The 22,737-nt window shown below is 35.6% G+C and overlaps 1 protein-coding gene across 13 annotated transcripts in view; it reads right to left on the minus strand.

Moving 5' to 3' along the window:
• Positions 1-1,300: 1,300 nt before the first annotated feature.
• ANK3 (ankyrin 3) overlaps positions 1,301-22,737 on the minus strand; it is a 325,335-nt gene continuing 303,898 nt past the window's right edge. For 12 of the 13 annotated variants that reach the window (XM_076010011.1, XM_076010010.1, XM_076010009.1 and 9 more), the window contains 3 exons: positions 22,283-22,658; positions 9,904-9,981; positions 1,301-2,725 (listed from right to left, as the gene is read on the minus strand). In XM_076010011.1, coding sequence (XP_075866126.1) covers positions 9,913-9,981; positions 22,283-22,658 — 445 coding nt within the window. In that variant the 3' untranslated portion in view covers positions 1,301-2,725; positions 9,904-9,912. Of the gene's footprint in view, positions 2,726-9,903; positions 9,982-11,329; positions 11,390-11,522; positions 11,607-18,006; positions 18,094-20,267; positions 20,319-22,282; positions 22,659-22,737 lie in introns of all 13 variants that reach the window. The other variant, XM_076010016.1, reaches the window with a different exon arrangement.

Here is a 22,737-nt window from a genome sequence, read left to right on the forward strand (position 1 = left end):
GTAATTTATGAACTTTTGCTTGACCTGAAGCTTAGCCCATCACATATACCTAATGTCAAATTTCCAGGTATATAAACATAAGCATTTAACACCTAGACAAACACACATCATTGAATTTCTAGCTCAGGATAAATACCTCCTGTCAAAGTCTGAGTCAGGAATGCGTAACTTTGAGATAAGAAATTAGATCACCTGTATTCTGATCCAGGTTTTACAAAGTGACATTTAACCTTTCAAGTGTCCCTCAGTTTGCCCATCATAAGATGATTTTGGTAGGGTCATATTTCATTTATTTGGGACTCCATGAAAATGCAATGTAGCCCCATTCTTTGTACAAAGTAGGTTTTCTGTACATGTCTGAGCATTAATATTGAATATTGGGAACAACTCATCCCATTTGGCAATAATCTTTAACAGACAGGCAATATATGATATTACTGAATGTCTCTAAGCACTCATCTAATTTTTTATAAGGGCTATTACTATCAAAGATAGTAAGTTATAATTTGGTTATGAGGACTAAGTCAATAAATGGCATATACTTAGAGAATGGCATATTGTGAGCATTCCAGTGTTAGTGATGGCAGTCACTACTACCATTACTACTCTATGCCAGGCTCTGAGCTAGAATAAAAATTAAAACAGCCATGGACTCTGCCCTTGTAGAATTTAGATTCATATACTGTATGGTTGCAAACACTGTTGCCTACTAGGCTAGTCAGGGCACACAGATGTAACAAATAGGGCTGGGGCTGTGGTTCCTGTAGGCTGCACACCTGGCTTGGAGGGCAGGGACAACTCAGCCCCAGCAGGTGGTTATCTTCTGCGAATGAGGCCCACTGTTGTCATATCTTGCTTTTCAAGAGAAATTATAAACTTGTTATATGAAATCTCTCAACTCATAAGCACTCACAATGTCAATTAAAAAACAAATGCTTTATGGGCTAAAAGCAGCTGTAGACTGGGTGGTTCCTAGAAATACCAGTTTACAATCTCTTCACATGTTGGCTAAAATAGCCCCAATTTTCCACTTTTGGGGGGCAGCCCAAACAGATGTGGGCAAAAATTACTTGTCAGTTAATCCTTAATTCTTGACTCCTCCATGAAGTGCACAGAATTTATAGAAGTTGGGAGCTTGCAGTTCTTGCAAGGCAGAGCTGAATGTTAGGGACTGTCTCTTTAATGATCACAGAGGCACAGTAGGACTGGTGGGGTGGATTGGTATGGCCAGAACTCATAGGACAAGGGGTTAGACAACTGTCTTTTTGCCAGAGAACATAAGGACACTGTAGAGCACAGATAGGTGAAGAGTTTAACACAATTTATTTTATGCTTAAATAATCGACTAGGTCATCCAGTGTATGGTTTTTCATACATATGTCATTAGAGCTATGTGTCAATGAATGCTGATTTTATGTGAATATAATCAACAAATTAAAGAATTTCACCAAAACCCAAATAAAAATGCCCTTTAAAACACAGCAGCCTTATTAACCTAATATGACACTGCTAGAATGGTTACAAATGATTGGCTTACTGAAAGGTGTCTACATCTTATAGCCAGTACACGATACAGTAATAATTTTACAGCGTGCTGCCATTCTACTAGCTAAGGATTTCTGTTCAGTCCATTTTAAATACCCCTGACTGGGGCCTCTTATGAGCACCATCCACCTCTAAAGCGGCAAGCATTACCCCCTTTTAAGCACTAACAGCACCCCCCACCCCCAAAGCAACTACTGTATAGGTTTTTTTTTTTTTTTCATTTTTAGGTCATTTCATTGAAAAATTGGCAATAGCAACAAATATTAGATGAAGGGCTTTGTGTTTACAGATAAAATCTTCTGTGTTGCAGTATACTGTAGTGTTTGCAAAATTGGAAAAGATTTAATCAAAATAAGGTGATACACATGCATCAAAATATTAGTATTCTGAAGAAAAAATTTTTTCACAGAACTACAGAATTCCTCATTTTAGGAATTATTTAAATTTGCAGCAGATTTTAAAGATTTGTTTTTTTAAAATCAAGCTTAGCAGTTTTGCATATACAAACATTATAATTGCTAATATACAAGAATCAGTGAAGAGTCCCCCCCCACCCAGAACCACTCCATCCTCTTCTAGGGTGAAGTCATTTGAGACCCCTATTTGTTAAATGCATTTGCAATATTCTGTTTGTGTTCTAAGAGGCAGGGCCTTATCAACATTTATTCTATTTTTCTGTTAGAATTTATACAGTGTTATTATTTACAGCAAAACTATCGATGTTTTAAAAAAGAAACAAATAGTGTTTATACCCTGACAGTTTGGGTCCAAGAAAAATAAGGCGAGCTGTTGTGGATTTAGTAATTTTAGTGTTTCTCTGTGATTTGATCATTCCTCCTCCTTCTGTCCCCTCTGATGGCAGGAATTTCTTCCTTTTGTAGATGACACCAAATTACTTGAGATAAACTGTTAACAGCATGGCTTCTTGTATATACACTGCATTGCTAATTGCACACGCGCCAATCCCGGAAATGAAAGTGAATTTCCATGCTCTGTAAATTGGCTCATGCTAAATTAAAATGTGGGTGGTTTTCGTTTTCGTTTTTTCTTTTTGCATAAAAAAAATCATGCCATTAATGTGTGGAAGCAGCAAACACACACACCCTTCTCCATGAAGTTTTACTTCCTGTGGACATTTCTTCCATGAATTTCTCAATACTGGCAGTAAAAACATATGATCCTGTGGAAAGAGAGAGAGTAGGTAGTGAGTTTAGCTTCCTTTTCTCTCTTATTTTTTTTTAAGAGAACTTGCTTAAGCCTTGCTTCCCATTCAACAGAAAAGCCTGAGAATGGGTTCTCCATTCCTAATGGAGTAGTTTAACATGATGCTTTTGACTGAGGCTATCTGCTAGATGCATCAAAGGACAAGGCCCTAAGGTGTACGGATTGGAAAGCTCTTAGAAGGCAGTGACCTTGGCCAGGTGACGCAGTGACCTCCATGGGGCCTTGCTTACTGTATTTATGGTTTTAGAGACTGAGTTGGAAAGACCCTCTTCTATTTCTGTCTATGAAGCTCAGGTTACTCAGCTACTCAGGAAAGCCATTTACAACTCTTTGGGCCTCAGTCTTATCTCTAAAATGAGGTGGCTAAGAGAGGTGATCTCTGAGATTTCTATCAACATCAAAATGTAAGGGGTTTGGGGCTTTCATGGGTACAAAGAGCCAGAGACAGGGAATGAGGATACAGCATCTCAGTTATTTCTGTATGTTTTATAATAAGTACCCCCCCCTACTAAAACGCCAAAGCCAACTAATTTTTCAAAAGGGGGAAACAATGTCATTATGTCATTGCTATGAAATTGCTTTTTTCATATGCAAATTAAACTTAAAGACTAAGTTCTACAATTGCAAAGAATACTTTCCCTTCTCCTACCTGCATTAGTCATGATGGGATAAATTAATTTCATTTGAACTTTTTAATGGAGGCTTCACTGAGAATGTCTTGTCTTACTGGATGATTCCTGCATAAAGCATCAGTGTTTTCTAGCCAGTCTTAATATGTCAAAATAAATCAACATTCTTTGGCAGAAGTTTTCATATTCTCATGTAGTATTGTTCTTGGTACAAATTCCTTTTCCATAAAACAAAGTTCTTACTATATACTGTCCTTCCATCTTGTTCAGTGTGAAAAGACAAACTTGAATGCCTGCTTGAGACCAAGATACAACTCATGGGAATCCTGAGTAAGGCGAGAACAATTTTAGGAATAACACTATTTCCTCACATATAAGGAATACTATTTTTGCATATCTAGGAGAAGCTTTAGAATTTTGCTTTTCTGGGGGCCCAAGAGTGTTCCCAGTGACCTTGAGGTTGTTTACTTACCCCAGACAAGTTTCTCTTTAGATGGATTACCTAGCACACTTTGGCTTATGTAAACACATGAGCACAGCATTTCATCTGTCTGCCCCACTACAGGTCTGGCTTTCTTTTTTGCAGTAAAAGTGTTACTGACCTCCATGCCCCAGGTCACTAATGTTTGGAGCCAAGAACATCAAAGTATCCATTCCTTCTGGGTGATTGCAACACCCTCCTACCATGACTCTGCAGAGAGGTTCCAAAGAAGGAAAGTGACTCATTTGGGCAGATGTCACACAGGGTGGGCAAATCAGAGTAAGATGATCAGGATTCTCTCACCTGTTTTTACTATTTAATCCTGATCTTTCAGGCACCATGCTGCTTAGATGGTCTTGTGATAATGTTACCACAGTGTTATGTTTACTCTGGTTAAATTTCTTCTTCCCCACTTTTTGTAGCTTAATTGATATGTGATTTATATATTATATTTCATCTGTTATAAATATACAGTTTGATAAGTTTTAGTAAATTAATATAGATGTGCGATCATCATCACTACAACCCAGTTCACTTTTTTCTTCACCTCTTCTAAAAGCAAATTCAACTTCCCAGGTTCATTTTGTAATAAGAAGCAAGGTCTTTCTCTCTTCACCTCAAGGCAAGCAAACATTATCTTTCTAGGTATATATTTTTTAAATGCTGTTAATTATGCCCATTTATAGTCAAGTGAGAATGATTTGAGTGATAGTTTTTTAGTTTCCCCCACCCCAAAGTGAGAGTTACTTCCCCTTATACATTTCTCTTTTCTCAGTCATGCAATCAGTGTGTTGGTTCCAGTCACGTGGGGTGATCGTAGGAAGGTCGTTCAGTGGACAAAAGACTTTATACCAAGAACAGCATTGTACACAAAGCAAGAGAACTTTGGCTAAGTGACTGTGTGTCAGTTATAAAATATTAATACTTGGCATAGACTGTGATGAGAGCGCCATCTGATGGGAAGGTGTGAGGGCAGAAGCCATCAAAATGACATTTTAGAAATAGAATTTTGAATCATTTCCTCTTTCTCGGTTTAGATAATGGATATGAGATAGATGCAATTGCAGGTAGAAGTCTCTTTTTGGCTTTTGTACACTTTTTCAAACACAAAGGTAAGAAAAACTAACACAGCCAGGCGCGGTGGCTCACGCCTGTAATCCTAGCACTCTGGGAGGCTAAGGTAGGCAGATCGCTCAAAGTTTGAATGAGTTTGAAACCAGCCTGAGCAAGAACGAGATCCCATCTCTACTAAAAATAGAAAGAAATTATATGGACAACTAAAAATATATAGAAAAAATTAGCCGGGCATCGTGGTGCGTGCCTGTAGTCCCAGCTACTGGGGAGGCTAAAGCAGGAGGATGGCTTGAGCCCAGGAGTTTGAGGTTGCTGTGAGCTAGGCTAATGCCATAGCACTCTAGCCCGGGCAACAGAGTGAGACTCTGTCTCAAAAAAAAAAAAAAAAAAGAAAAGAAAAGAAATAAAAACAAAGAAACAACAACAACAAAAAACTAACGCAGAAAACCAGTCATTCCTTTTAGCTATTTCATTATAATTTTTAATATTTTTAAATATAGTAAAACAGCAATTCAATGGATTTTCATGGCAGTTGATATTTCACAGAGAAATATGCACTTTATAACATCTTGAAGTCAGGAGTATGATCAGGTATAGACTCAACCTTTCCTTTATAGGCTCATGCACATATCTTTGGTTTTTAGCTCCCAATGCCTAGCTTTAAAAAGTTCCCGTATCTTTAATTTGGCATCTGTAACTCTCTGTGGTCCAGCCCAGTGAACCTTTTTGGGCTTAATTCCCACTACTCTCCACTAAAAGCTTTGTTTTGGAATCTTGAGTAGTTCTTAAACTTGATTACCTGTTAGAATTATCTGGGAAGATTTTTTTAAAAATCCCAATATCCAGGCCACATCTCATACCAGTTTATACAGAATTTCTTGGGGTAGGACCTAGCATCAAAAATTTTAAACTCTCTAGATGATTGGAGGGCCAGTGACATATTCTAGAGCAGTGCTTCTTGAAGTTTAATGTGTATTAAAACTGGGGAATCTTCAACTGTGGATTCTGATTCAGTAGGTCATGGGTAAGCCCTGAAATTCTTTATCCCTAACAAACTTTTGGGCAATGCTGATACTGCTGGTCCACAGACCTCCCTTTGAGGACCTAGAATACGTGCCAGTTATCAACTATACATTGTTTTCCAACTTCTTTTTCTTTGCTTATGATTTTCTCTCACCTATCCTTCCCTGCTTTGTTCCTCATTTATATCTAAGTTCTCTCTATCCTTCAAGTTTGTTTCAAATGCCACCTATGGTCTTAAATGTCATGACTTCCCAGAGATGTTCCCTAGCCTCCAAGTCTAAATATATTCCCACACTATTCTTTCATTGGATTCTGTACATTGTATATTCAGTGCTTTTAAACAACATTTGTCTCATGGCTTTTTTTCTTGCAGACTGGGAGATCCAGAAATGCAGGGACCATGGAGGTTTTATTTACTGTTGTATATCTAGCCCTTCCATTCTTAGCCAGACAGATGGCCAAATATTCTTTGAGGGAATGAATGAAATAACTTAACTTTTGGCCTCAGATAAAGTGCTGCCCTGACAAGCCGGGGCACTCTTGCCGTGTGTGGCTTCCATATGGTATAAGATCCTGAGCATTTTCCCAAAAGAGGTGTAGAATACAGCTATGCGTTAATGTAAACCTTTGTTATGGCTTTTATTTGGGGACCTTCTCTTGTCATGACCTCACTTATCAGCCCTCTAATGGTATGTAAAAATGTGGACATTATGGATGCCTTAAAAATGAAGTCTTGCTTTGTTTAAAAAAGAAAACAACAAAAATCACAAGTGTTTTCATTGTATATAGTATGAAGAAATTTATTACAAATTGTCTTTATACATGTATTTGATTCAAAATTTGCTTTTGGGTCTCTAAAGATCATCAGATATTACTTTTTAATATGAGTAATATTTATGAATTAAGGGGTTATGTTCTAGATAAGTTCAAATTTTGTTCTTTTGCTCCCTGGCTGTTGGACCTTGGGTAAATCATTTAACTTTTTTAAACCTCAGTTTATTTACAAAAAGGGGAGGGTGATAGTTGTACTTCTCTTATAGCATCATTTTGGGGATTACATAAGGTAATATGTAATGATTTTACCTAGTGACTGGCTTATAGCAATCAGTAAATGACTATTATTTTTCATAAATAATTTTAGAGATAGCTTAGTGTAACAGACCACGAGGTAGAGTATCAATAATCTTGAGTTCAAGTCCTAGCTCTACCAGTCATAAACTCTGCCAGATACATCATCTAACTTCTCTGAGCCTTAGTATTCTCATCTGCAAAAGCTCACAAACAAAATTGTTCTGATTTGCCTCAACAACTGTTTGAAGAGTTAGATTATACAAGTATGTAAAAGTAGTTTATAAACTATAAGTCACTATATATACTATGTGCAAATCTTTAAAGTCACTGGCTTTTCTCAAAAATAGGATGGCTGTGACTCAATATAAAGAAAAGCAGATGTCGGGTTCAGATATCTCAAAATTCAATTGGTTGTAAAGTGGAAAATAAATATTTTGGTGTACCATGTGAAACTCAGTGACAATTGGCAGCATTTTATTTGCTTAGTTGTTTTGTTATTTTTTTTTTTAAAGATAGCCAACACAACTATAAAAAGTATATTTGCAAATATACTGATTTTTTTCCAGAGCTCACATTTAATGTCCTGGAATTTCAGACAGGATTCTTGTTTCCTAATGGGAAGGTAAACACTACCTAGAAAGTAAAATTAGGCTTGCCATCAAATCGCTATTGTTTCCATCTGACACATTAAATTTGCTTTATGCTCAAGTTATTTTCACAATCATATGAATTAATCTACCTGAATTTCTCTTTCCTTTGGTGTAGTGAGTCTGACAACTTCTTTATAGGGTGATTATTTATCATTTTAAAACATCCTGTGTTTTAAAAATGGCCAAGTCATTTTTATATTACTATAGGACCTTGGAAGGTGTAGCACTGTCACATATTTTTCGGTATCATTGGTTCACAGATATTAGGTATATGTTATTGTAGAAAAAACGGCCCAGCTGTTGTAGGTAACCTTTTTGGTTCTTTCCCACTCAGAGTCTGAGTCTATGGTTGAACAAGTTGCTAAATATTTAGGGGCATACTAACACTGACTGAACTCTCTTCTACTTTCATTTACAGTTTTTAAATGGACTAATTCAAGATAGCAAATCCATACATAATACATGAGTTCATAGTAGACATTACTACACAGATGTCATCCCTCGTTTTCTCATCTTTCACCCTTCTCATTTAATAACAAGCAAGTTGTGTCAATATCTCTTGATTCAGTCATTCTCACTGCCAAAGCTAGCATCTACCATAGTTTCTTAACAGGTTTTCTGCTCATCTGTTACTGCCCCTTCCAATTCATTCTCTACCCTGCATCTGGAATTTGTGATGCAGAACATAAACTGGATGATATCCCATGCTTGCCTAGAAAACCTTCAGTGATTTCCCCACTGCTTTTAGGGCAAACACCAGAATCCTTGTAGAGATGACTAACTCCTGTTCATCTTTACAGCTCAGCTCAAATATCACATTCTCAAGGAAGCCTTCCCTGTTGCCTCATACCCAGGTTGAGTCTCCAGTAAACATGGTTGAAAAAGTGGGCTCTATAGGCAGCTTGTCAGGGTTTGTATCCTATTTCTGCACACTTTTCTTATGTGACCTTGGGCAATTTACTTAACTGCTTTGGTCCTGTTTCCTCATCTGTTAAAAGGAGATAATAAGGGCACCTATTCAAGAAGGCTGGCTGTGAGAATTAAACGAAGAACACATGGAAAATACTTGGGATAATATGTATAGTAAATATTTCCAGAGCACTCTGTGGTTCTTCAGTTTTTTCAATGCCATTAAACAGTGATGTAAGAAAGCCTCACAGAAAGGAAGTGAAATAAATGTTAAGAGTGGATAAATAAATAAATGATAACGTTGGGGGAGGGAGAATTAGGAATTTATCTGGGCCTTATTTAGCTCACATATAAAATTAGTGGCAATGAGACTAGATTATTTCCCAGTTCCTTATGTCAGCACTCCAATTACCAGGATTCTGGTAAGTAGGGAACAGGAAATACAAGTGAAAACCAGAATCTGTTCTTTCTTACTTTAACCAATGGGGCAAAGAGTACTGTTGGTGAATGGTCCTAAAGAAATGATTCTGCTTCACCTTCTGTTTAACCAGAATTTACCTCAAAATTCTGGTTTTTTTCACACCAAATGGCCTTTCTAATTGTAGCTATGTGGAAATAGTGTAAAATCTGGAAAACAATGTTAAAGGAAAATAGTGTGATCTATAAAGTCCAAGCAAATTTAAACAAAGCTCACTTTACGAAAAATTTAACTTAAAACAAGAACAATACTATCATTAGCCAATTTTTCCCCTTTGGTTTATGTAAAATATGTAAAGTTGTATATGGGGGTGTCAGTCACTTAATTTAGACTTTTGGCAACTACTAAATTTCAACCAAAATTATATCCTCAGATGCTATTCTGCTAAAATTGTAAAATGCAGGATCAATTCAGTTCTCAAAGTACATTTGTAAGAATTATTTGTTGCCAAATAGTCTTCCTGTTAGATTGTATAAGGCTACTGCATTTCATAATGAGCCTTCACTCTTAGAGGAGATTCAAAAAATCACTATTTATATTTGCTTCTGCAAACATAATTTACATTTAAATTCCTGCCTAATTTGTTAGGGAAAAGTTAATGGACCGTGAAACTTGAATCAAGTTTGTGTGTGTATATACACACACATATATATACAAACATAAAAAGAACTTGGACAACTTCATATTTGATTTTCAAAGCTGGAAATCGGTGAAAAAGAGGAAGGTGAACATCTGAATCACTTATTTAGTAAATTTTGAAGTTTTAGGAATTTAAGTCCTACTATTATTGACATGAGCATATTTATCACTGTGACTGACCATTCACTGTTATGAGTGGCTCTTCTTTTCCACATGGCGGATTTCTTTCTTCGTCTTCACTTTATAACCTTCTCCCTGCTTTAAAAGGAATATACACATTAAGATTTCATAATGAAAGAGTTTTAGTTATAAAGCAGTCCCATTCTGGTCCTTGGAAGCTGGATTAGGATAAGTGAAACAGTTGAAAGCACTTTGTCACTTCATGTCCCAAAATACATACAATCTAGTTGGCTTAACTACACAGATTAGCGATCATCAAGGCAAGCTAGCTAGAGAGCACTGTCAAAACAAATATGACAGAACTATATTTCACAATAATTCAGTAGGTTAGTGATAAATGAAAACGAACAGCCTATACATTTCCTATAGTGACTAGAAGAAATTGCTAAAAGTTCACAAGGCACCCAAATCCCAATTTTTAAACATATCAGTAAATTATAATTTATGGCTTTTTAATGGCCAGCAGAATTTTAAGAGACCTGTTGTAATGAAACTGAAATTTCTCAGTAAAGCACTAATAAAGAACTAAAGGCCCTAGAAATGCTATTGATCTGAGGAGGTTTTGTTTGTTTTAAGTTTGTGGAATTACTAATGCCTGCCGCTCACTATCAGACCAATGAGGCATCTATTTTCCATAAAGCAAGACTTCTCTTCACTGAGCATCAGGAACATACTGCTCTGAGAGGAAGGTTGTTGCACAAACACTCAAGTTTCCACTCCATTTTAAACAGAAAACACAAGTAGCCTTTCTAGTTTTCTGATTGAATACTTCTGAGAAATTTTCAGTTCATTTTATTCTTATGTAAACAGTCTATTGAAGTTTCCATTTTTAAAGTGAAAAGGGTAAAGATCTGAGAAATAGCAAGAAATGAATAACTAGAAATGTTCTTTCTAAGTGGGGATTCATTGGTGAGTTTCACTGTCAGTGGTAAGTTCAGTTCTTTAACTGGCACGTTGGACATGAGCTGTTGTAAACTCAAAAGAGGGAAACCTTTCTCAGGTTAAGATAGGAGAATTCACATTTTCCTAATATAGTAGATCAATAGATTTGATGTAAGGATCTTGAATGGAGTCTTCTACCATTTAAACCCTGGGCATTTGCAGTGTTCTTGTCCCTGTCCCAGCCGGCACTCTGCTGAAGGCCAAGCCGTTGGTGGGGCTGGGCATTCTTTCGTTCCCTCAAGCTAGCACACTCTTTCCCCAATAAATGAATTTAACTCTATGAAAACCCTGAAGACAGTTAAAAAAAAAAGTATGTGTTAGGAAGAAGAGTCTTTTTCTTTGACCCTGATCAAATGCATAAGACGCCAAAAGCAACAAACACTTCAAACTGCCACACTGCAGATGCCAGCCTGTTAGCAGTATTTTCTAGGGAGTGCACAAGCTTTTATCCTCTACATTCTCCTTGGCAGTCCCTCTCCATTACCACGTCATCATGTTTTCTCTCTTGTGGGATAACAATTCGTCTTATTACTTTCCGAGTGATCTGTAGGAAGCAATAGTGAAAAGTAGAGATTTTTCTGTTTCAAGAGGCGAACGCTATAGCACAGAAAATAGCACTGTTTTTAATGCAGAAAATCTAAGTTCCAAGAGAAGCATGAAATCTCAGTGATGATTACTTTTCTGGTGATGAGGTTGCCTTCTTCATCAGTAAATTTTTCTTCTGTGACAGATTCACCAGGAATGTTCTTTGCTTCCTCTCCCTAAAGGATTTGGCATAGAGATTAGCAACATACTAACTAGATGGAGAAATCTCCACACCACTCCAAACACCACACATGCTCTGGAATTGTAGAAAAAGAATTTGTACATTCTACTTGCTACTCCATTCCAAGGGGAAAAGGATGACTTCACTGATGGTTATTGAGCAGTCCACAACGTTCAAGCATTAAACCTCAAGAATGATGGTTAGCAACAAACTCCAAGAAGGAAGAATGTGAAAATATATAATTACAGAATGTAGTTACACATTGATAAACCAAAAGGCTTCATTTGTAGAAAAAACTCTTAGCTAATGACTAGAGCTCTGATTCAGTCATCTCACTTTGAGCACAGCGTTTCTTCATTAGTTTTACCAAATCTCTAGAGATTTTTGTGCATTGAGTTTTATCTTATTTGAATTAAGACAGTACCTTAGTTTGGGCATAATATTTGTCATTCATATTAGTTTTATTTAAAAATTCATTTACTAAGGGTAATATATACACATTTTGATAGGCTCTGAGAAAAGTTCAGAGCGCAGAGACAATTCTATTTTTAGACTGTGCCTTTCATAGGTCTTAAGTGAGAATAACTATGTCTGATGTAGTATGTAGCCTGAGAGTAGTGAAAGGGTCTTATATGATGACTGATTATCTCCATTGCCATAGGCCAAAAAAGAGATAAAATCAATACCAAAGGAATTTGAGATTATATGTTTCAGTTGGTGACTGTTATCTGATTTATAAAGGGGAAACTGTCAAAGATCTCCCTCTGATGGGTTTAAAAAATGGCATAAATTCTTAACTCTCTAGGGTAGGCTCATATTTTTTTCTGCCTGTAGGCAGGTTGGTGGATTTAGATGGCTCCTTAGGATCTCTCTGTTGGCTCCCTGATTGTATAATAAGACAAACCACTCAGCAGAAAGAGGACTGTATCTGCATTACATTACCTTCCTCACTGGTGTTCAACTCCAGATTTGTGCCACTTATAGTTTTGGGGAATAAGGATAAACATCTTAAGTGTTGGCTAATATTCAGGGACTTCTGACCTGTTAGTCAAACATCTTCTTGAAAAGGTGAGGTGGATAATGTTACAGTGCAGTGTACAGATGTGATTTTTCCAAGAAAAATGACCAATCACCACAAAGACAGCTGCATTCCTGAGAGAGCCAAGAATCTAACCTTTTCAGTGTTAGTGGCTCTGATAATGGTGAGAAAATTCTATGATTGCCTTATGTCACAACTGAAAGGCAGTTCTGGTTTGAAATGACAGAATAAAGACTAAAACACTATTGTTTCGCTAACAAAATTCTGTTCTCATTTTCTTTCATTACAAAGTGGCTTTCTGTTCTTAGAGATGGTGGGTGCACAGGTCATGACAATGGGTGGGACATATGACTCATTTTTACCTCACTGTGGTATAGGTGGGTGAAAATAAAACAAGATGTTTCTTGGTGCTTATGTTTATTTAGTTCATCCTAAATCTTATGACTAGTCTCAATTAGCACAGTTAAGACTTCTACATTGTCCCAATTTTCTTCCCTCTCTTATGTCTAAATGAACCTAAAACGTACATCAAGTTTTTTATGGGAATATCATGTTTCCTATCGTTGGTTTCATATGTTTGGGGGAACAAAACCCATAATTTTAAAAGTAAAGGCATAAAGACAGCAAAAAAGCCAATAGAATGTCATGAAATGTTTTACTATAGTTTAAAATGAATGAATGACATTTTTTGAGCTCTTAGTAATTTCTAGCCCTTTGAATGCTAAGCGATTAAAGGATCCCAGGAAAATCCAGAAAATGAGCATCCTATTGGATATGTTATGAATGGGTGCTTTTGTGCAGAATGTGCCAGTTAATTTTTAAATTGTTCAGACAGTCTCTGAAAGGTATACAAAGTAGGTATATTTATAAGCATAGAGAATACATACAAGAATACTGATTTGGACTAATAGTCTTAGGGAAAAAAAAAGCCCTACTTAAAAATAACAAGCCATATAGGTTATTGAAAACTATTCTGGTATGTCAGGATTTTCATTGTTTCATACTGAAAATCATACTATTTATATATAATTAAAGGTAAAGGTAAATGTACATTTCTTTATCCTAAATGGCCATAAAATATAGTCAATTATTGCTTTAATAAGGCCAAAGTAAGTTGATTATGTAGAAACTCACTACACTGGGGGAGTGGATTAGATAGATAGGAAAGACAGTAAGGAGTATGTTTGTAAAAAAATTATCCATCTTTGATTCTGTCAAATATATTAGGGACCAAGCATTACCCAGGAGAGAGTTCTGGGGCCACTCTTCAGTGAGAGAGAATAATCTCTAGTTTCTGAAGTTCTTGAAAACAGTTTTGGATACTTTCAGGTCAACAAAATTTCCCCTAGTCTTGTTGACATTTTTGGCAACCCCTCCCCCCCCCAACTTTCCCCCTATTTTAAAGGAAAGTTACAGCATGTATGGTGTTACATTTTCATTTCTGGTGTCTGTCTTAATGAAAACTAACAGCTCTGCTAGAAGCACTGCATTTTATAATTTTTATTTCTCTCTCTTTGAAATTTTTAATAAAATGAAAGAATAATATGAAATGTACCAATTTGCTTTGATGCACAAATTAAAACTTGAACTTTCCATAAATAGGATGAATGTGATACAGTGTGCAAAAAGCAAGTTATGCAGCAATATGTATAATATAACCCACTTTTATATTCTAAAAAATCCACTAGGATTTGTTTGTACCTATACTGTCTATATTGGTATATGTGTATAAAAACAACCTGAAGCTTGTGAATAGTGGTTACCTCTGGAAAATAGAATGAGTGAATAGAACATTATGTACTTTTGAATTGTTTGATTTGTGGCAAATATACATGTAAACTCTTATTTAGAAAGAATTTCAATAAAAATGTTGAAATAGAAATAAAAATATAGTTGTACTATAGAGTAAAAATTCAGTTATTTTAATCTTATCATCAAACTTCAACAGTAGTTTTGTTGTTAGTTGATTTAAAGTTTTTACTTTCACAGTCACGAGATTTGCTAAGCAAATAAGGTAAACAGACTCATAGGACTGGTTAATAACTTTAATTGCTTCTAAGCATTTGAAACCACTGTATTTTCAAATGGTATAGAAATCAATGAATATGCTGATAAAATTTTAAAAGTCCCATGACAAATGGGAGAATTTGTTAACTTCACTCATTCCAGAGGGGTTGGAAAATATTAAATATAAAAAATAAAAACTTAAAAAAAAGAGAATGGATCCATATATGAAAAGTAAAGAGAAAATTTGTAAAATTATACTTTTACCCCATTTATTATACAAATTGCTAAGAAAACAGATTTGCCCAACTTGTGCCAATCCAATCCTTAGCACACCTACTGCTTCTTTTGGAAGATACTTCCCAGCAAAAGCTAGCTATGGGAGGGATGGAACAACCCCAAAATAGTTTTCAGTTCTGAGATATTAAGTGCTAGAGGGATTACTATGGCAAACAGTATAACTATGCTAGTTCAGTTCAGGGTTGGACACCATCCACAAAGTAGGTCAAATTCCCAGCATTCCAGCCCCATCAAATAGTTTCCAGCAATGACAGCCCAATGCTGCCTTCTGTGCCACTGGAAAAGTCTGAACAGCCAAATGTCTGATTTAGTCTAGCAAACGGTATTCCTTTTTTATTTGTTCTGGAAGAGAAATACAATCACTCCTCAGTATCCTTGGGGATTGGTTTCAGGACCCCCAAGGATACCCAAATTCCAGGATGCTCAAGTCTCTTTTACAAAATGGTGCACGTTATTTGCATATAAACTACACACATCTTCCTGTATACTTTAAATAATCTCTAGATTACTTGTAATACCTAAAATAATGTAAATGATGTGTAAATAGTTGTTATACTGTATCATTTTTTATTTGTATTTTTTAATGTTGGTTTTTTCCCCTGAATATTTTCAATTCATGGTTGGTTGAATCTGTAAACAGGGAACCTGCCAATACAGAGGGCAGGCTGCCTGTGAAGTACTGTGGACAAAGTACTTCTCTAGAGAGATAGGGAGAAGGCTCTGGTCCCAGAGCTGCTACTGCTATGTGATTTTGAGCAAATCAATTCATCTCCAATCTTCAGTTTTGTCATGTAGGAAAAGGTGTAACTTTAGTTTTGTTGACCTCTCCAGGTCCTAACATTTTTATTTTATGTTTTTGACAAAGATGATTCCCATGTCACATTGATCTTACATTACAAAGATAGCAATATGTAAAGAGAAAAGCAACAGAAATGTGATTCTTTTCAATTGCCCCAAAAATTTGAACAGAAAAATATTAACCAGAAAGAATTCTATATATGTAACTTATAAAGCTTTTTTTTTGTATAACTATAGCTTCTGATAATAATTACAAATATTCTTTAGCTTTTGGTTTCTCCATCACCTATGAAAGACATTTCTCAAAGCTCATTTGTGAATGATTCCATTGTTTTTACAATGCTTTCTCCAGTTATAAAACCCATTCTCTGATTCCACTCAGTCTCTCTAAAATTACACTAACTTTAAGAAGTAGGTATTTGGGGAGAATTAGGAAGCCTATAACATCACAGCATATTTTGGTCTTTTAAATTTAAGCTCTTAATAAATATGTTAACATATAATTATATGTTAAGCTCAGATACATAGATAACTCACTCTAATAAAATTACTTAAAACCTATCTTGCTGATGCATGTCTAGAATTCTAGGAGACCAAAAGAAATAACCCTCATTGATTGGGGGGGAGCGTTTAATGTTGTTATTGTTTTTGTCGTCTTTAGAGAAAAACTTATCCCCTGCAGCCCACATTTTTTTGCATGATTATGTTTGTTTTCTTCTGTTCTAGATAGGGGTTGACTTCTATAATGGGTAACTATTATAAATGAATGAGGTAGATAACATGAGTATGTCATATGTTAAGCATAAAAAGTAAGTTGCAAAACAGTATGTCTGTTGTGCTTTTTCTAGATGTTTCACCCTATCATTTCTTGAAGACATTGCTCAGGTTTTGTCATTCCTATACTCAAAGAGCTTTAACACTTTCAGAAAATTGAATCAAGTAGTTTCCCCCTAGCCCCCATCCCAGAGAACAAGTGTGAGATGACTGATTATGAGCATTTTATAGATAGCAGGTTGAATACTTGCAAATATGCTAGATAGCAATAAGTAATTTGGCTTGCCTGTGTGGAATTTTCAAAGTGATTCATGTGTTTCTGAGAGCACCCTATTGAGCTTAGTTGATTTGGGGGATAACTGAAAATTCTGACAAGGATTTATTTTCTTCTCTAATGTTTCCAGAGTCTTACAAAAACTGTATTAGGGCAGATTTGGCAGAGTTTCTTTCTCTTCTTTCATCTGATCTTCATGAAAAGTACAAAGCAGCAGGATTAAGAAATTTTGGATACCTGAGCCAACTTTTCTATTCTTTTACTGGGTCTCCTGACATTTAAAGATTGAATGATAACTTTGATAAATGGTTTTCAGTAGATATTTCTCTTCCTCTCTTTCTTTCCAGAGCTACTAACCAAGAAACCTCAGGTTGTTTGGATCACATTCAAAAGTATATGCATTGAAAATGGCTTTCTAGTTCTCTGCACTCGATTATTCTAATATCAAGAAAGATCTTTCTAAAGTTAGAGTAATGAAGACAAGTGGCAGCCTGGGAAAAACATTCTGCTAGGTCTGACCACGCATAAGGTCAGTGCTTCTAAAGGCTTTTCAAATTGTGCTGTAATAGGGTGGAATTACAATTTTCATTTTCAGTAAAATTGACTCCTACACTTAAAAATACAGCTTGAGGTTTTTTGTTTTTGGTATGTTAGTAAAGCTAAAAACCTCCTTCCGAATTTTTGGCTTGATTAACATTATGTCACATACATCCTTGCCAGGCTGTAAAACCTCAAAATCACAGCCATTGATTGATTATGGAAAACTACTTTCCATTTAAAAATTCTTAAGACAGTAGGAATTTGAGACTGAGAAGGAAGCCTTTTAATTTTCTTTCTTCCTTGTCTTACTTCTTACCTCATTACAGTCTTTGAGGTTTCAATTGAGCATTTCGTTTGATATGAACTACTTTCTCACCAAGATGGAATCTTTGTTCACACATATAACACTTCTCCAAGGAAAGCAGGATACAGATTCCAAGAATTCTAAGATAAAATTACAACTGCCACATGTCAAAGAGGCCTACACAGAATACTTAGTACCATGCAACACGGCTTTTCCTTTTTGGTTGTTTTCATAAGCTTTCAAGTGTGCAAAGAAACACATACAGAGCCATTTCATTATCAAGCATGCTGACATTTCAAAACCACAATAAAGGAGTTTCTAATAATACAGCAGTGTCCCATAATGATCCAGCTACAGGATACCTTTAAAATCAAACGCCGGCGAATAACTCTGGTAGTGACTCTCCGTTCTTCCTCTGAACTTGAACCACTTTCACTGTCTTTCAAGTCCTGATAAATGCATTTTTAGTATAATTTTACCATCACACTTAAAAAAAAAAGACATTCTGAGAAGGGAAATCAAGAGAGAATTACATTTACTTGCTGTTTCTTGCCCACTAAGGAAAATCATGATGTATATTTGTGAGAATCTTTAAAAAAATTTAAACGGAAGAAAATTTTTTAGCAGAATTCTAAATGAAATTACTTTGTGTGTGTGTGTATATATATATATGCAAAGATCAAGGTCATTAAGTTATAAATTATTAAAAATAATTATAAAGCCTTTTTTACATCAGAAACTACATGCTGAGCTGGGTGCGATAGCTCATGCCTGTAATCCCAGCAACTCAGCAGGCTGAGGCAGGAGGATAGCTTAAGCACAGGAGTTCAAGGATGCAGTGAACTAGGATCATGCCACTGTACTTCAGCCTGGACAACAGAGTGAGATCTCATCTCTTAAAAAAACAACAACAACAAAAAAACACCACTGCATACTACTATTAGTTTGAAAAAACATTCATATTTATATTTCTTTTAAAACTAGTTTTAAATTGATATTCATTTGCCTTGAATGTATAACCTTATAATTTGGACCACATAATTGGTAGAGTTTATTCAAATGAATGAAGGCATAAACATGTGAAAACTAGAAGTCTTTTTTTTAAAAGAATTGAGAAGACTATGAAACAAACAAGAATACAGTTATTGCACAAAATATTAATTTTTAGGCAAGAAGAGTAAGAATCAGTAAAAACTACCAAGTGGCAAATAGTTCATAATTCAAAGGAAAAATATCTTTAGCTTTTACTTAAATACCATGGTGAAGAATATTTTTTTTTTTTTTTTTGAGACAGAGTCTCGCTTTGTTGCCCAGGCTAGAGTGAGTGCCGTGGCGTCAGCCTAGCTCACAGCAACCTCAAACTCCTGGGCTCGAGTGATCCTTCTGCCTCAGCCTCCCGAGTAGCTGGGACTACAGGCATGCGCCACCATGCCCGGCTAATTTTTTATATATATATCAGTTGGCCAATTAGTTTCTTTCTATTTATAGTAGAGACGGGGTCTCGCTCTTGCTCAGGCTGGTTTTGAACTCCTGACCTTGAGCAATCCGCCAGCCTCGGCCTCCCAGAGAGCTAGGATTACAGGCGTGAGCCACCACGCCCGGCCCATGGTGAAGAATATTTACTGAGTCATTTTAGTTCTAAATTTTAGTGGTAGAATCTGAAAATAATAATTTTTTTTATTGTGTTTTATTTTCTAAGTTCACTAGTTACCTCAAATCTAATAGTCCTGGAGATAGAAGTTATAATTGCCATTCATTGGAAAAATGAATAGCAATACTTGTGAAAATAGTAAAAAAAAAAAAATAAGTATAATTGTTAGATAAAATGCTTTATGAAATGTCAGTTGAATAGATAATAAATGAGGCTATTTTTTTCATCAAAAGTAAACTTCACAAGTATTTAAAAATGTTACAGTAATACCTACCATGACTTTGTAGGAAATTTCATCTGAACAAAATACCCCACTAACTAATATGATTTCAAATGGAAATAGCAGCCAATTTCTTTACAAGGAGTAAGGACTTGAGAACTCAGTGTTCCCTATTACATTTTTAAATTTTCAGAAAAGGACAGTAAATTCAGGACACTTAGAATGATCTAAGTATTGTGGAAGGAAGTCCTTGAAATGGTTCAATAACATAGGAAAAGGTAAATGGAATTCATGTTGATGAAAGAAAGGAATTACTCATCATCAACCCAGGATTAATGGGATGGATATGGCAAAAGGGAAAACTGAATATGAATTATCCATAAATGGAATCTTAAATTGGGGAAAGATTTTTACTTGGGTAAATTCAAGAGCAGAACATATGTTAATGTAAACATTAACAACAAATCTAGATGTCAATTATACCATAATCCTCCAAAGCATCATTTGAGACCAGCCCCTTACATAATGAAAAAGTGGCCATTTGGCCAATGTTTCAGTTTCTACTTTCTCCCTCGGGTCTCTGCTAACCTGAAAGGGAAGGGTAGAGAGAAGATGGTAGGTAGCAGAATCTCAAGATCAGGATTCCTTTTAGAGAATTCTCTAGGAATTGATAAAGAGGGAAACTAGGAGAACAAATGGAATTTTCCCAGTACTTCTTGCCATGTGTCACGTGGAAAATAGCAGAATTTTACCTTGTAACAGCAGGCAGTCATCCGTGTAAGAGCCGCACCCGGACTTTTGACCTGATTTTTTAGGGGATAAAAAGGGGGCTGTTTTCTGAGATCACACAGCAGATAACCTAGTAGGTTGCTAATATACTATGGTATAGCCATAAAAATACATCCTACATATCTTTGGATTTCTTGTGAGGTCAGGCTCATATCTTCCAGAAGCTTTATTATGGATTTTTAAGGTCATGAAGTCTTTGTGTAGTAAGAGGAAGACTGGTGACCAAATACCAAAGGCACAAACGCATTTTTAAGAACTCTTTAAAATGCCTTCTACTAGCAATTATTTTCCATTATTGATGAACTCAGCTGACTTTCTACTCAAGGTTAAAAACTTTATTTTCAACCTCATTATGTCAATAGCCAATATAGTTTCTCAATGAGCAATATGTATGCACACAGCAGAATTTATTTACATTTGTACAGTAATTTGCCTTTGGAACATCTATGTTGATTTTTAATAGGCTTTTGTAGAATAAATCTTCACAGGAAAATTATCATTGTTATTGTTTCTCCCTATATTTTGTGGGCTTGTTTTAGAAGAGAACATATAGTATTTTAAAAGGAGACATTCCATCCAAATTCATACTGCTTAAATACACTAAGAGTCAAGTGAAAGATAGAAATCAATATTCAAAACCACACATCAGGAATGAGTCAACAAAAGGCCTAAAAAAGACTCAACTTAAATAGAAAAGCTTAAAAGAAAAACAGAAAAACCATTGATTCAGTTGATATTTAATTATTCATTTTACTTCCTCTCATTTTCCCCTTCTAACTAGTAGGAAAGTTGTCAAAAGAAGGGAAAAGGAAAGGATATGACTAGTTGATAATTCAATTAATAGCTCCTGAGTGATTGGGAGTTTATTGTGTCTTTCTAAACCTTAAACTACTCATGAACTTATTATTTTAGAAAAGACTTGTCTTTCTTCTCCCAAAATACTTCTAAGGGAACAAGATATGTCTCAGGGAAAACTCCAAGTACTACTATTCCAAATCTGTATAACTCTCAATTCTATGTCTATTCCATAGTTTATGAAAAGAGACAAAAAATGAGAGAGCAAAAAGCAGTAAAAAAAAATGTAGGAAATAGAGCTGATTTTTATTCTTCTATCCATCTATGAGTCATAATTTCCATTTAAAATATTTTTAACATCTAAAAATAGTAAACCTCAAAGAATAAAAAAAATCTATTGGATGGTACCACAAAACCATAAGTACAAAGTACACGTAAATCTATCACAGTAAGGTTTTTAAATTATTAGAAACAAATGTTAAAACAATTATCAACTTAGATATAAAAATGATACTTCTTAACTTTACATTTCTAACGGCTGTCAACCCACCACATTTAGGCTTGGGAACTGTGTCTCTTCAATTTTTAAAACACACCTCAAATGGGTCAGGTGTGATAGATTCTTTAACCCTTTGCACTCACTTGCTTTTTTTCTTGATTCCTTTATTCTACTCGGGATTTAAGTTTTTAAATACCCCAGATTTTACAAAGCGTGGCAGTAGAATAAAAAACTGGAGTTTCTTTTCATACAAACTTATTTATTTGGATTTTTTACTATTTCAAATTATTGATACATTCAAAGAGTAATTTTAATCTCTATAATTTTTGCTAACCGTGTCGAGTCACACTCAACATCCGAGTGCAAAGGGTTAAATTATGCCAGCAAACCAGAAAGGGTCAGAAAGTGGGCGGAGTTACTTAACATCTCTGTGGTTCTTTTCCCTTCTGAAAAATGACTAAAGAGATAATCCTTTGTCCTACCCAATGAATGAAGGTATGATCAAATGGCACATGTTTTACTCAGTACTTTCTTTACTTCCACCGTCAGTGCTACAATTTCATACATTTGTAATTTAGAAATAGTAAAGAACCTTGGGCCCAGTGCTACAAGATTAATCAAAAGAAGCAAAGCATCAGTACTTGCAATTTAAATGAGAGCTAACTGGATGACCAGAGGACCTACCTTTTGCTCAGACCCACTGGACCCCTCTTCTTCATGGAGGTTAAGCCGTGGCTTGCCATCTGCAGAAGTCCTACTCATCTTTTTCATACTGACAGGCACACAGGGTTTAGGTTCTTCTATTACAAACTTGCTGGTTTCTTCCAGGGATTTATGATATGCTGCTAGTGGTGACGGTGGTTCCTCAACACGACCAGATCCGTGTATTTTTGGTTTCAGAGTTTCCTTAGCACTCTGTTTCCCTATATCATTTTGGGATTCTGGAAAATAAGATTTTGTCTTTGCTTCTGGAGTGACTTCTGCATGGCTTCCGTTTGCTTCAAATTTTCCAGGCTCTCCTTTGAGATATGAGGTAATGGAATCTCTACACTGGTCAGGGCTGCAAAAGATAAGATGTGCAAATTTATAATGGCAACATGTGGCTGAAAATGGGCTTCAGAAGCTCTAAAGTTTTAACA

Source organism: Microcebus murinus, chromosome 14, assembly GCF_040939455.1.
Source record: "Microcebus murinus isolate Inina chromosome 14, M.murinus_Inina_mat1.0, whole genome shotgun sequence".
Lineage (NCBI taxonomy): Eukaryota > Metazoa > Chordata > Mammalia > Primates > Cheirogaleidae > Microcebus > Microcebus murinus.